The sequence below is a fragment of the Rhamphochromis longiceps genome, linkage group LG6 (assembly GCF_057381845.1).
Source record: "Rhamphochromis longiceps isolate RC_006_pf linkage group LG6, R_longiceps_female_GT1.1, whole genome shotgun sequence".
Classification (NCBI taxonomy): Eukaryota; Metazoa; Chordata; class Actinopteri; order Cichliformes; family Cichlidae; genus Rhamphochromis; species Rhamphochromis longiceps.
The window spans coordinates 8,523,372-8,535,991 of record NC_140562.1 but is presented as its reverse complement, the minus strand read 5'-3'; the positions used below and the strand labels follow the sequence as shown (position 1 = coordinate 8,535,991).

The 12,620-nt window shown below is 40.6% G+C and overlaps 2 protein-coding genes across 3 annotated transcripts; one reads left to right on the top strand and one right to left on the bottom strand.

Moving 5' to 3' along the window:
* Window positions 1-945: 945 nt before the first annotated feature.
* LOC146667456 (glutathione synthetase-like) lies at window positions 946-3,824 on the bottom strand. The gene is made up of 6 exons (XM_085408328.1): window positions 3,786-3,824; window positions 3,295-3,387; window positions 3,179-3,241; window positions 2,193-2,423; window positions 1,968-2,049; window positions 946-965 (listed from the first exon to the last, which is right to left on the bottom strand). Exons 1-6 carry the CDS (start codon window positions 3,822-3,824, stop codon window positions 946-948), a joined length of 528 nt encoding a protein of 175 aa, XP_085264454.1.
* Window positions 3,825-5,490: 1,666 nt separating this feature from the next.
* LOC146667455 (uncharacterized) lies at window positions 5,491-11,603 on the top strand. 2 transcript variants are annotated; one of them, XM_085408462.1, is made up of 4 exons: window positions 5,491-5,598; window positions 6,539-6,834; window positions 6,982-7,066; window positions 9,925-11,603. In XM_085408462.1, the coding sequence occupies exons 2-4, from the start codon at window positions 6,760-6,762 to the stop codon at window positions 10,158-10,160; spliced, it is 396 nt and encodes a 131-aa protein (XP_085264588.1). In that variant the 5' UTR covers window positions 5,491-5,598; window positions 6,539-6,759; the 3' UTR covers window positions 10,161-11,603. The 2 variants fall into 2 exon arrangements, with proteins under 2 accessions (XP_085264588.1, XP_085264589.1); XM_085408463.1 differs by lacking the exon at window positions 5,491-5,598 and adding an exon at window positions 5,627-5,892.
* The last annotated feature ends 1,017 nt before the right edge of the window (window positions 11,604-12,620 follow it).

Here is a 12,620-nt window from a genome sequence, read left to right as displayed (position 1 = left end):
CATCCATTACCCTTGTCATCACATTCAATCTTGATCTGAGAGAAACCTGAAGACAGAAACGTTCAATGATAAAAACACACAGTAGAATAAAATTGTAAGAAGTCATCAGTTGATGCAGTTTAAGGACACTTGTTCTTCTGTGCAGTCTCACCTGGAGCGCACGTTTCTAGTTCATGCCATCATGACCAAAGATTCTTCAATTAATAGTTTAAAGATGTCCGTGAATGCACTGCTAACTGCTCTTCACCCTTATAAAAATCAACATGCATTTAGAATAAGAAACACTTTTACAAAACCAAAAGCTTCACTGTACTTAGTGATTTATGTCTAAAAAACAGGTTCAGTTTGTAACTGAGAGAGCGGCTCAGTGGTGCTGAATTATATTTCCAATAGAAACACAATTTCATATGTTGTAGTAACAACACACTGCCACAAGATGGCAGCCTAGGCCTACGTTACCATGCTGTTCAAGTAAAAAAGAAAAAGTGACAGAGCCTTGAAAGAGTGACAGAGACACGTTTTATGAACTCATCTGTAATGTGTCACCTTTTCTGTAGAATGAAGAAGTGCTTCCCTTCTTTTAAAGTAAATACAGGCTTACAAAGATCTTCTAAACATGTTTCTGAAATAATCCTAAACACAATCATTAAATCAAAAATGCAAGAAACTATTTATTTAATCACTCTTCTTAACTTAATTCCTTAACTTATTACAAAAATAAACAAAGACTTTTCTGCTGTCTCACCTCTGTCAGTTTTCATGCTTTTGCAAGAACAGGTGGAGGTGCAGGTGGAACTTTGACTTCACTGTGGTTTGTATGTGCAGGCAGGAGTGTGACATCTCAGAACAGCAGAGGATTGTCGAGCACGGTGACTCCTGCTGCGACGCCCCCATCTGACTGTCCTGAGCTCTTGGTCCTCAGCAGACGGCCCACACACTCATTCATCACCATGTCTTTACCCTGCCTGTAAGAAAACCAAGAAAAGGCTAACATTAGAAACAGCCACCAACCAATCCCTTTTACTCCACCACCCAAAAACCAGTGAGAAACACTAGCTAGTATTAACTTGGAATCAAAGTCCACTAATCCCCAGGCTCCCAGCATAACATACAGTCCAACACAAACTCCACAAACTGTCTTGCTTCAACTGACTTTCCTTCACCTTCTCTCCAGACAATCTGTTGTGCTCTTTTCAGCACAAAGCCACATTCCTGCTCACTGATCCTCACCTCTTTTTAACCTAGTCTCAGCAACTTTGTCCCATAGCTCGCATATCCTTTCCACCTCCATCTTTCTTCCCAGCCAACTGATACATACCTTTTTCCTTCCTTAAAAGCCAGCCTAAGAACTACGATTTTATATACGCCCCATAAATGAAACTGCCATTTTCAAAAATCGTATCATCCAAATTCATGCAGCGTGGCTAAATTAAGAATGAATTGCAAACCCGAGCTTCCTTGCTAACATGATTAACAGCTAAATACTATCATAGTGGAGGTGTGAAATTACTGCTAAAATAGCTCATATGAACCCTGATACTGGACTATGTATTTATCAAAACAAATGATCTGATATTACAAAGAAAACTAATGATTGCTTTTTACAGTATTAGCCCAGAGTGATGTAAGGCAGGGTGGTTAGTCAGCCATAACCTGCTGACAACTTGTATCTGGTAGCTTTTTCACATCCTGATCAATGTTGTTGTCAAGTGTGTCTCATATACACTATTATCTCAGTCACAGTACAGCATGCATGAATCACAGTAGATACAAAGTAACGCAAAACAGCAGGCAGTCATGTATGTGTCGTCACTGTTTTGACTGGCTCATACATGGAATGCAAGCAAATGCTGCATGTGTGTGCAGATCCACACATGCACTGCTTAAACTTCCCTAGTTTAATAAATGGTGAGCAATAAACAGAAGTTTTCAACATTTTTAAAGATGCTTCTATCCCCCCGCTGTACCTCCTCCTTCTCGCTGAGACTTCAAGACAAACCGTTCTGCTGCTGACAAGGCCACTGATACTGTTTTGTCCCTCTCTGGACCCTGTAGACGCGCGCAACCACAGAGAAATAAATCAGAGGAATAAAATGCAAATTATATTGCTTACACTGAACAGCAACACCCAGGTGAGGATTATCTAATGGCAAATTTTCCAAACAATGAAAAAAACGTGCCCTTTTTCTCACCGTGTCTAGAGTGTTAAGGTCAGCCAATGTCGCTCGGATCTGCTGCACAGCTTGAGGCTGGTCTGGGAAGAATCTGTCCAGGACTCCAGGTCTGGGGAGCACTTGCTGAACCTTCTTGGTACCAGCCAGGTGAGCGCTGATATCTGGACACTTCACAGCTCGAGAGCGCTCCATGAGGAGACGAGCATCCCAGCTCTGCAATTGAAAACGGACAATGAATTCTCTGCTTGTCTTTTTATCATTAGATGTATTTCTGTATTAAAAAATTCCGTTTATTGGGCCACTTTGTGCTAGAACAATTTTTCCAGCATAAAAGAGCCTCTATCATTTCACTAACTTTTGGAATCTTATTTCACTGCTGCTAATGACGTTTCACAAACTGTCACAGGTTTTTTAGCTTCGTTCGTATAAACTTTCTCGTGGTTGAGATTCCTGAGAAAACAGCCAGCACACTGAGCAGCAGAGGGTGACAACAGTTGGTTTATAATACGCTGAGATTTGACAGACAGAGACAGAAGAATGAAGGAGAACAACACAGAGTCACGCTATCAAGGAGAACCTGGACGGTAGATTCAGCAATTTGGCTTGAAACTTGCAAACTGTTTTAACTTGTTATGTCCGATTAAGTTTTCCTTCCAGGATGCTCGCCAGTTTTCTTTCGCTTGTTTCCTGTTCCTGCCAGCAGAATGCACACACAGCTGCAGTAACTACACACAATGTTGCAGAAAACATGGAGCAGCAACAAACATGTGCTGGTCTCTAATCACCCATTCAAACTGACACAGCGACAGGTCTGTGGTCACTTATATCAGCCAATCAGGGCTAGACTTGGTGTTGCTTAGCAGGGAAAGAAATAAACTCAATGATAATGACGCTCCAGTTTCTCATGAATACGAATCACTTTAAGCAAGTCTGCAGGTTTCATTTTAGTGTTTTTAACTAAACTCTTTGATGTAGTCATTCTGAGTGCAAATCAAAAGTTGGACCTGTTCAGAAGTGTAGTTGTCAGGCATGTAACCGTTCCTGAAATACACCACAGTTTGCCGTCCCTGAAGTGAAAGTGACACAAAAGACACATTAATCCATGTCGACACACAGCGACCTCCATCTCCTCTTCATCCAGTTTGGAGGCCTTCCTTGAAGTCTCTCGTGCTGCTGTCCACTGGGAATCCCCACATGTGCCTTTTCCCCATGTCTATGACATGTAACAAATATAAAAAAATAGCAAGAATTATAAAGTAAATGACAAGATTTTCCATTTACTCTAATTTAACAGTAGTCATCTTGCAGAAGACAGTCGTTTGGTTACTATAGTAAAAACTATTATGTCAAATTAACCAAAATGAAAAACAAAATCACCTAAACTTGCATTTTTCACTGCCTTCTGTAAAGTGTCAACAAATGCAGACATTTTGCTGTCTTCAGCAACAAAAACGCCATCATTTTTCCTTCTATTAGTCCCACATATGATCGTTGTAAACTTGGAGAAGCCTCTCTCACTCATTTATTTTGGACTTGCCCCAAATTGCATAACTATTGGTTCAGGAGACACTGTTTAATGTTTAGTGTTAACTTAAATCACTCATCATTTACAGTATTACAGAGTTCGGGGTTATGGGTTAGCACTGTCATGTTACCCGTAACTGTATTAACTATGGTAGTAACTTAACTAGCAGTATTGGTCAAATTACTTGAAAAAAGTAAACCAGTAACTATTACTGATTACTTCCCCCAAAAAGTAATCCCGTTTTGTTACTGATTACTTATTTTCAAAAGTAATTAATTACTTAGTTACTTTTTAAAAACATGATTTACAACCTGAATAGGTGATAAAACGATAGATCTTTCAGCCCAATTCTACTTTTTCTGCATAATCCATCATACAAAATGTAATCAAATGGAAAAGTCTGTTTTTAAAACTTGTTTTATTAGTTTTAATCTTTTAACTTTATGCATCAAGCAAAAATTTAATTATATGCAACATTCTGACTAGAAGAAATTTGTTTAACATTTAAACCTATTTTCTGCACATTCCAGCACATAAAATATTTTTTTGTGTTTGTGTTTACACTCAGTCTTTCAAATAAATGCAAGTGAAACACAGCAGAAAATAAATAAAATGAAAGACTCAGCGGTCCTGTTGCTCTATTTTCACCTGTGTAGCAGGCAGATGTTTGCTGGATTTCTTACCTGTAAACAGTGGGTCGTGTGTGATAAAAGCTTGTGCAGGAAGTAGCAGGTGTAGACTGGCCCACTGTATGAAGTGATAAGATGTGAAAGGACATATATAGGGTACCTTAAAAGTGTTTCCCTGAGCTTTTACTTGTGGCTTGAAATCTAAATAAATCGAAATAAATGTGAATTTAAAAAAGCGAAAAAAAGGAGGAGCCCGGAGCTTCGTCTTTCGCTCGGCCTACCCTGCAGTAGCAGACGAACCGTCAGAGACTCGAACTTGGTCGTTAAACTCTGGGGTCTGAATGCTGGCCTCTTAACGCTGCGCACCACACAGCCGGCCAGTTAATGCTATAAAAAAAAGGACATTTATCTTTTGTTCTTCAACAATTTTTTTTTCGTTTTTCTAAATCTATTTAGCTTCTTGTGCAGTATTGTTCCACACAAATGACACAAGGAAACCTAGCTATTTTTTATTGGCTTTCACAAAATGGGACTGCCAATGTTGTAGGTGTTACTGCCAAAGTCTTGTTGTGCCAAAAAGTGATTGTCTGCCAAAAACTGATTTCCGGTATTTGCCAAAAACTGATTGCTCGTATTTAAACTGCTATAAGTAACTTGTTGGCCTATAATATGTGAAACATATGTCAAATGCATCCCTCATGGATGACACAAAGTCATATTGAGCCACAAACAACATTCGTGTAACAAGGTAGAAGCCGCAATCAGTTTTTGGCAGCGACTTTTATAGAACCTTTATTTATGCAGTTAAAAAAAATCTCATTAACATTAAAAATGTCTTTTGTAAGAGTAAGACAGCAGAAATGGCAGCAAATATTACAATAGTTCTGTAAAAATATTGTAAATGGGGGAAAAGGACCGGATTGGTTATAATGTGAGTACAATAACACAGAGTTATAAAGATACTTGAAAAAACAGATAATCTTTTAATTCTATATATAACCCCTTTGTAAACGCTGTTCACCGAAGTCTATTTACCAACATACGTAAAGATATTACACATAAAAAATACACGGAAACATTGGAAATCACTTTTTGGCAGGCAATCACTTTTTGGCACAACACCGGAAACCTGCTGGCGGCGCCACTATGTTCTCAGCACACTCTTCAGCTTCAGCTTTGTTGCCTCTTTTCGGCACACCTACCTAGTCCCACTCATCCACTTTATCTGCTCATGGCAGATTTCCCCACACTGACCACTCCTTGGATTAAGGTAAATTCAAGCAGGTCATTACAAAAAAGACACACAGCTTATCATCGTATCCTTGTGCAACACCTAAAAGCACTCTGTTCATTTGTTTGCTAGATTAGCCGCTAGCATACACACACTGTGTTAGCGGCTTGTTGCTACACACCTGTTACTGTGTATTTTTCAATGGTTATGCACTCCTTGGATTTTTAGACAGTAATGAGATCATGTGCACACTCCACAGAGGTCCAGAGTCCAAATGTGACCTCTAGCACCAAACGCTTGCTGCAGTTGTTGGTGTCAGAGGTGACACACAAGGTATCGGTTTTCATTGAGATTACTTTTTCATATAGGACCGTGTATGTTTGGATAGCTTTTTGCCCTTGAAAACTGCCGTTTAATATTAGACATTGTTGTCTAATGTTATAAATGGATTGATCTGAAACGTGTAAGTGTGACAAATATGGAATAAGATACGAAATCAGAAAGGAGGCAAATACTTTTTCACAGCGCTATAGTCTGTAAATGGCCTTCTTTTGGCTATAGTAGATCTTTTACTTGTTCTTTTTTTAATTGTTTGTTAAAATTGTTTTTTCGATCATATTGAGTATAGACGAATGCAACTCTGAGCTTTAGCGATTAGCCCGTTTCAACAGGACCATGATCCTGATGTGTGAGACAGCAGGGTGCTGCCATTGGTGTTGTAATGTGTGATTTAGTTCCTCCTAACATTTCAGTTTGCTTCCAGTATCTATCCTCTGTGATTACTGGCTCTACAGACAGATTTAATAGAAGTGTGTGAGCTATTGGCTCAGTATAAAGGGTCAGTAGTGTTTTCATGTCACCTATCCATCCTCCATTTAGTCACCCAAAGCATGAAGTAAATACTCCTCACTTTTATTCATCTTCTCTTAAATTCAGACAAATTCCCAGTTGTTAACGTTGAGCTGTGTGTGTGTGTCAGTTGCAGCCACCAAGTTGAACACCAACACCAAATCCAACCTGGGTCAGTGTGTGTCAGCAAGTACGACCTGCTGGTCTGGTTTGAGATCAGCGAGCTGGAGCCCACTGGAGAGTGACTATCCACCTGGAGTGTTATATTCACGCACAAGCTTTAAAGGAACCATAAAAATTATCTCCAGGAAGAACATTATAAGTTGGGATGTTGTGTCACCTCCTCCCTCCATGCACAGGTACATCCCAGCCATCGTGGATCACAGTGGAGGCCTGCCCTGTCATGGTACCTACCTGCTGCACCAGGTACAGGATTGGTGCACATGTTGTTTCCTTATTACTCACACAGTGGTAACTGCTTCCTTTGTACACAGTTGAATATCTTATTTTAAAGCGTAATGTTTCTCTAGCTGTGCTCACTGTGATCCTGAGCTCCTGTTATGTTTGCTGCAGGGGATCCAGCGGAGGATGACAGTGACCCTCATCCACGAGAAGGGCAGCGAGCTCCATTGGAAAGATGTTCATGAGCTCGTTGTAGGTGAGCAGCCTGCCTTTAGGGTCTAGTCGTACTATACCTCTGTGTAGAAAACAAAAACCCAAAGCACAGAAACAATGTTTTATAGTGTTTGTGTGCTTTTGATAGAGGAAGACAGGACAGAACATCATTAAAGCGACTTGACTTTGTGAGATCACACTGAAAACGCAACACTCGGTTCACTCTGAGATTTTTTCAGTCTGGAAAGATGAATCTGTCGGGCTTTAGGCTGCTTCTCACTTTAAGCAGTTCATGCTGTAGCTGATGGACCAAAAATGACATTTGATATTTTAGACATTCAGCTGCTGACTCTGAAGCCAACAGGCTCTTGAGTGTGGATGATTGTGTTGGTACTGGATGCTGTGATCAAACAGCTGTTCTGATCTGTCTTCATTCATGCCTGTTGTTATTAAGCCTCCTAAGCTCCAAACCAGTAAAAGCAATCTTTGGAGGCAGCACCCTTTTTAGTACTTTGCTGTATTTGTTTGTGATTGTGTGACACTGAACCACAGTGCTATGTATATCCTCTGTAACACTCAGACGTCTCCAGATCAGCATTTTCCCCCTAAGCTGTTTCTCACTATAGAGTCTTTCCTCTGTAGAAATGAGGCCAATGAGGCACCAGCAGAGCGTGTCTGGCTCTCAGTCTGTGGTTGATAGTGCCCCCTGCTGTTAATAACAGGAACAGTGTAACTAGGGCTGGGTATCGTCACTGATTTCTAGAATCGATTCAGATTCACAAGGTCCCGAATCAATTCGATCCACGTTTTGATTCAATTAGATTCGATTTAAATCGGGGAAATTTTGCCTCAGACAGTCAGAAATATTATAATTCAGATCAGTACATTTACATATTTTTTGTATCTATAAAAAGGAAGCTGACACTCGCAAGACTTTGTCAAAGGTGTGAGCATCACAGCAGATGCCTTTGTGTCGAAGTAGCTGAAGATAAAACACAGAAGGTGATTTTCCTGGCCTGGGATTTTATAAAAATATTCTGCAGTACATCAAAAACGAAAGAAAACCATTAATCAACACATGAACATTACCTCTGAAGTTACAACGGTTTTATTACAGACACAGCATTTTGCATAATTTTAAAAAGTTTACATTTGTTCAGAAGCCTATTGAACAGCAGAAATTAGGTTTTCTTTTCGGAAGTAAGTAAAAGGAAAAAAAACATCAGCCGACAGCCTGTAAACAACGGTAGACTTGTGCGTAACAAGCAAGCGAATAATGTAGAAAACAGATTTTTGGACTGGAAACTGTTCTTGAAGTGTACTGTGTGTGTGTGAGAGAGAGAGAGAGAGAGAGAGAGAGAGCTGTGCATGAAGTGTGGTGGAAGCAAAACAGCAAAAGTCAGAGTGAATTCATGACGATGTTTTTGTGAAGCTTAGTTTGGATCTTCTTTTGCTGCTGGTTCAAGGTTCAAGGTTCTTTATTTGTCACATGCATAGTTATACAAGTATAACACACAGTGAAATGTAGCCTGACACGCTCCTCGACATGTGCAAAAATTGGGGGGTGTAGAGGAAGAACATTATATATATATATACATATATATATATACACATATAGTATATACACTGGGTGAATGTGCAGTAGTAGCAGCAAGCAGGTGAATTCTGTACATTAATATGAATAGACATCTGACTATTTTACAGGATAGACAATATAAACATATTTAAAATTAAAGGAATTTGAAATGTACATTGTGCCTTGGTTTAGTGTCTGGAAGAGTCCTGTCTCAGTCAATTATAGATGATGTGAGAGGGCGGGTGTGTGTGTTTAGGGCACGGATGGCTTGGGGATAGAAGCTCCTCTTGAGTCTCTCTGTCCTTGCCCGGAAGATGCGGAACCTTCTACCAGATTGCAGAAGTTGGAACAGTTTGTTGCCAGGATGGGATGGGTCCTTCAGTATCTGCGCTGCTCTAGTCCGGCATCTCCTGGTGTAGGTGTCCTGAAGCGGGGGGAGAGCAATCCTGCAGCAGCGTTCTGCTGTACGGATCACTCTCTGGAGAGCTTTTTGGTCCTTCACACAGCTGTTCCCAAACCACGATGTCATGTTCTGTGTGAGGATGCTCTCCACAGCGCCTGTATAGAAAATCCTGAGGATCTTTGGAGAGACCCTGAACTTCCTCAGTTGTCGTAGGTGATACAGACGCTGCCTAGCCTTTTTGGTCTGGACCTGAATGTGGGCAGCCCATGTCAGGTCTGAGGAGATGTGGACACCAAGATACTTGAAGGACTGCACCCTCTCCACTGGAGCTCCATTGATGATGATGGGCTTGTAGTCTCTGTGCTGACCCCTTCTGAAGTCCACCACCAGCTCCTTGGTCTTGCTGACGTTCAGCTGGAGGTGGTTCGGTCAATATTGTTTGGAGAGAGATCAAACTAACAGCTTTAGAATCAGCGCAAAAAGGGTGTAAACACAAAGCGCGGAGCCGCCGAAACATCGGAATCAGGAGCTGTCGCCTTTCAGCCCCGACCATGTCCGTGCCGTCAGGTGAGAAAGGCGACATCTCACTGATTCTGATCCGCGGGTCCGCGCTGTGTGTTTACGTCTTTGTGTAGAATCCGTGTACCTGCTCTCATTTACTGTTTTAGCTGTTTGGTGGTTCTTGAAATTTTGTGAGGTTTAACCTGAGATTCTGGCGTTTTGGGCAAAATAAATTAATATTAAAAAATCAATTCAGGATTTTAATGAATCGATATCACGTTATCCAAGCCAGAATCAATTTTTATCGATAAATCGACAAATCGTGAGCTCAGACCATTTTATTTCTTTCTGCATAAAATACAAATCTGCATCATTTTTTAAAAAAGTGCTTTAAGCTGAACTAATTGTCCCTTTTTTCTAGAACCTGGTGAATCACCCTCTCTTCACTGTGCAGAGACTGAGGTTGTCAGCTGTACAGAGCTCAATGATATTTTACAGAAAAAAATCCCCCGAGGTCCACCGAGTCAAGAGCTATCAACACTGGTTCTGTGGACAAAGTCCTGGGAAAGATATACAGTAAATCCCAAAACACGCTGTGCCAAAAAGAATTGGTCCACCCCAAGGATCGGGTCCCCCGACACAAACAGATTAACATAGTGTACGCTGTTAAGTGCCAGGAGGATTGCAAGGATTTATACATCGGGGAAACCAAACAACCTCTGGCGAACACGGAAGAGCTACCTCGTCAGGCCAGGACTCTGCAGTCTATTTACACCTACAGGCCAGTGGACACTCTTTCAATGATGAGGATGTAACATCCTGGACAGGGAGGAACACTGGTTTGAGCGCGGAGTCAAGGAGGACATTTACATGAAAAGGAAAAGACCATCTCTGAATCGAGGAGGGGGCCTAAGGGTTCATCTGTCAGCATCTTACAATGCTGTGATTGCAGCCATTCCCCAAATCTCTGTGAATGGTATTCATGGCCATTGATCAGTGGGTTTTGGTCAGTGGTTGTTGATGAATGGTCATGAGAGTTTGCATAATTAAGATTAAAGAACTGACCTCCCAGCCCATTGTTCCTTGAGTGGGCTGGTTTCAGTCATTATGCAAATGTACTGTTTATAAGGTTGGGGAAACCTGCAGTCAGCTGAGACTGAAGAAGTCACTTGGATGAGTGACGAAACATTTCTCCCACAAAACGCTACGTCCAGATGAACAGAATCAACTTTTAGAGGTCTCATTTCAGTTGTCTCAATGCACTTTATACTGTAAATTAAAAAGCCTACAATAAACATTCATCCTTTACAGTGGCAGCAGTGGGCTATTGTCTCTGAAAACAGGGTTAACTGGGCGCGCCCCTTATTCCACTAAAAACTGTAGCACATCTTAATTTCATAGCCTCGTCTGCATTCGATTAAAAATCACTTCAAGCTGAGTGGCCTGCAGCTTTATCTGGCTGGGTGCACATGGGCATTATGGATAAATCCCTGGTTTTTAACAGGAGGTTAAAATGTCACTGGCTCTGCTTTCAGTATTCTGAGATCAGTTACAATCTGCTTTTTGCATGGAAACAGGACTAGCATTAGCAATAAACATGGTTCTTGTCATCGTGATAGATAAGTTACAATGTTGATTCTTAGGACTCTTTAGCACATGAATAAGGAAAGCCTTGACAGCAGACAGTGGGACTCCTGCCATATTCTGTTTAACCACACAGGCAAGTTGAACAGTTACAGGTGCAGCCAGTATTTTATTTTTAATATATTTAAATTATCTTTGTAAATCAAGTTGCAGGCCTGGTTTTCTGAACTCATTAATGATTATTTTGAGATATTTGGCCCTCACAGGACAGACACCATACAAACATATGCTTTTAAAGATGATGATGGATTAGTGTAGATTCAAAAGAGCAACGTATTTAAAATCAGCTCTGGTTTAATTATCTGTAGCAACACTATGAGTCCATACAACACTGAAGGGGAAACGTTTTGGCAAAATAAATACTTGTACATGTGTACATTTAGGTAGTAATACAGTTCTATCTGTGCTGAGGTATTTTGAAGGTGATCTGTTATTATAAATTCTAGTGCCATCCAATAATTAGCCATAGTGCATGAATGTAGATTGTGCCTGACTTTTTAACTGCACTCCTTTCTGAGTGTATCCAGTATGTAAATATAAATGATTACCTGGCACAATGGTCTGCTGTAAGGTGGAGTTATGACGTCCCAGCTTGTTCTGGGCTTCACAGTAATAATGCCCACTGTGTTCAGGTCTGAACTTGGTGACGGTGAAGTTCTGTCCAAATGCTTTCGGTAAATTTCCATCCTCCTTGTACAAGGTGTAGTTAGCTGCTGGGTTAGCATCACTGCTACAGGTCAGAGTGACTGAACTGCCCTCCACTATCTCAGCAGAGGGGCTCACTGACACAGTGGGAAGCCTTGGACCATCTAGGAAACATGTAAAAAAGTCAAATCAAAATCACTCCTATAACCCTAAAAAGTATTACTTTGAAAGTTTTGGACAAAAAACTTTTGTATCGATGGATAGATACTGTTAACTCTCATAGATACTCTTAACTCATTACTCTTAAAGAACTTCATTTGTGTTCTTTATATTAAGATGCCTCACTCACATTTCGCATCTCTCCAGCTGACACTGGAGACTGAGCTGAGTGCGTTTGGTTTCAGATTAGTTCTTTAGTTTCCCTCAGTTTAGGTTTGTTTGCTCCCTGCTCTGCTCTTCCTGTGTTTTTGCCTCTTTATCACTTGTTTGTTTCTTTGTTTCACTCGCACCCCAGCCAGTACCTGCATTTTGGATCCTTTTCTCGATACACAACACGACTGCTGCCCCAGCCATGACACTTTTTGGGATTTCCTTACCTGGATGATTGAGAAGTCTGATCAATACGTCAACAGAGAAATGAAGTCTAAATAGTGAATATGTCTGTTGTAATGTCAAGATTTTTTTTTGTATGTAGACATGATGGAACATGTCTGCACACACAAAAAACTGTGTCACCAATCTATTATCATCTTGACATGATTGTGAATGAGAAGAATCGTGTGTAATGGCTAAACCCAGAATTATGATTTATATGTGATTTTACCTTTA

Coding starts and splice junctions, on each gene's coding strand:
- LOC146667456 (XM_085408328.1), bottom strand. CDS start 3,824: ATGACAGTGCTAACCCATAACCCCGAACTCTGTAATACT. Junction 3,242..3,294: donor TGGATGAAGAGGAGATGGAG/GTCGCTGTGTGT, acceptor CTTTCACTTCAG/GGACGGCAAACTGTGGTGTA. Junction 966..1,967: donor GTCTCAGCGAGAAGGAGGAG/GTACAGCGGGGG, acceptor GTTTTCTTACAG/GCAGGGTAAAGACATGGTGA.
- LOC146667455 (XM_085408462.1), top strand. CDS start 6,760: ATGCACAGGTACATCCCAGCCATCGTGGATCACAGTGGAGGCCTGCCC. Junction 6,835..6,981: donor GTACCTACCTGCTGCACCAG/GTACAGGATTGG, acceptor TGTTTGCTGCAG/GGGATCCAGCGGAGGATGAC. Junction 7,067..9,924: donor TGTTCATGAGCTCGTTGTAG/GTGAGCAGCCTG, acceptor CCTTTTTTCTAG/AACCTGGTGAATCACCCTCT.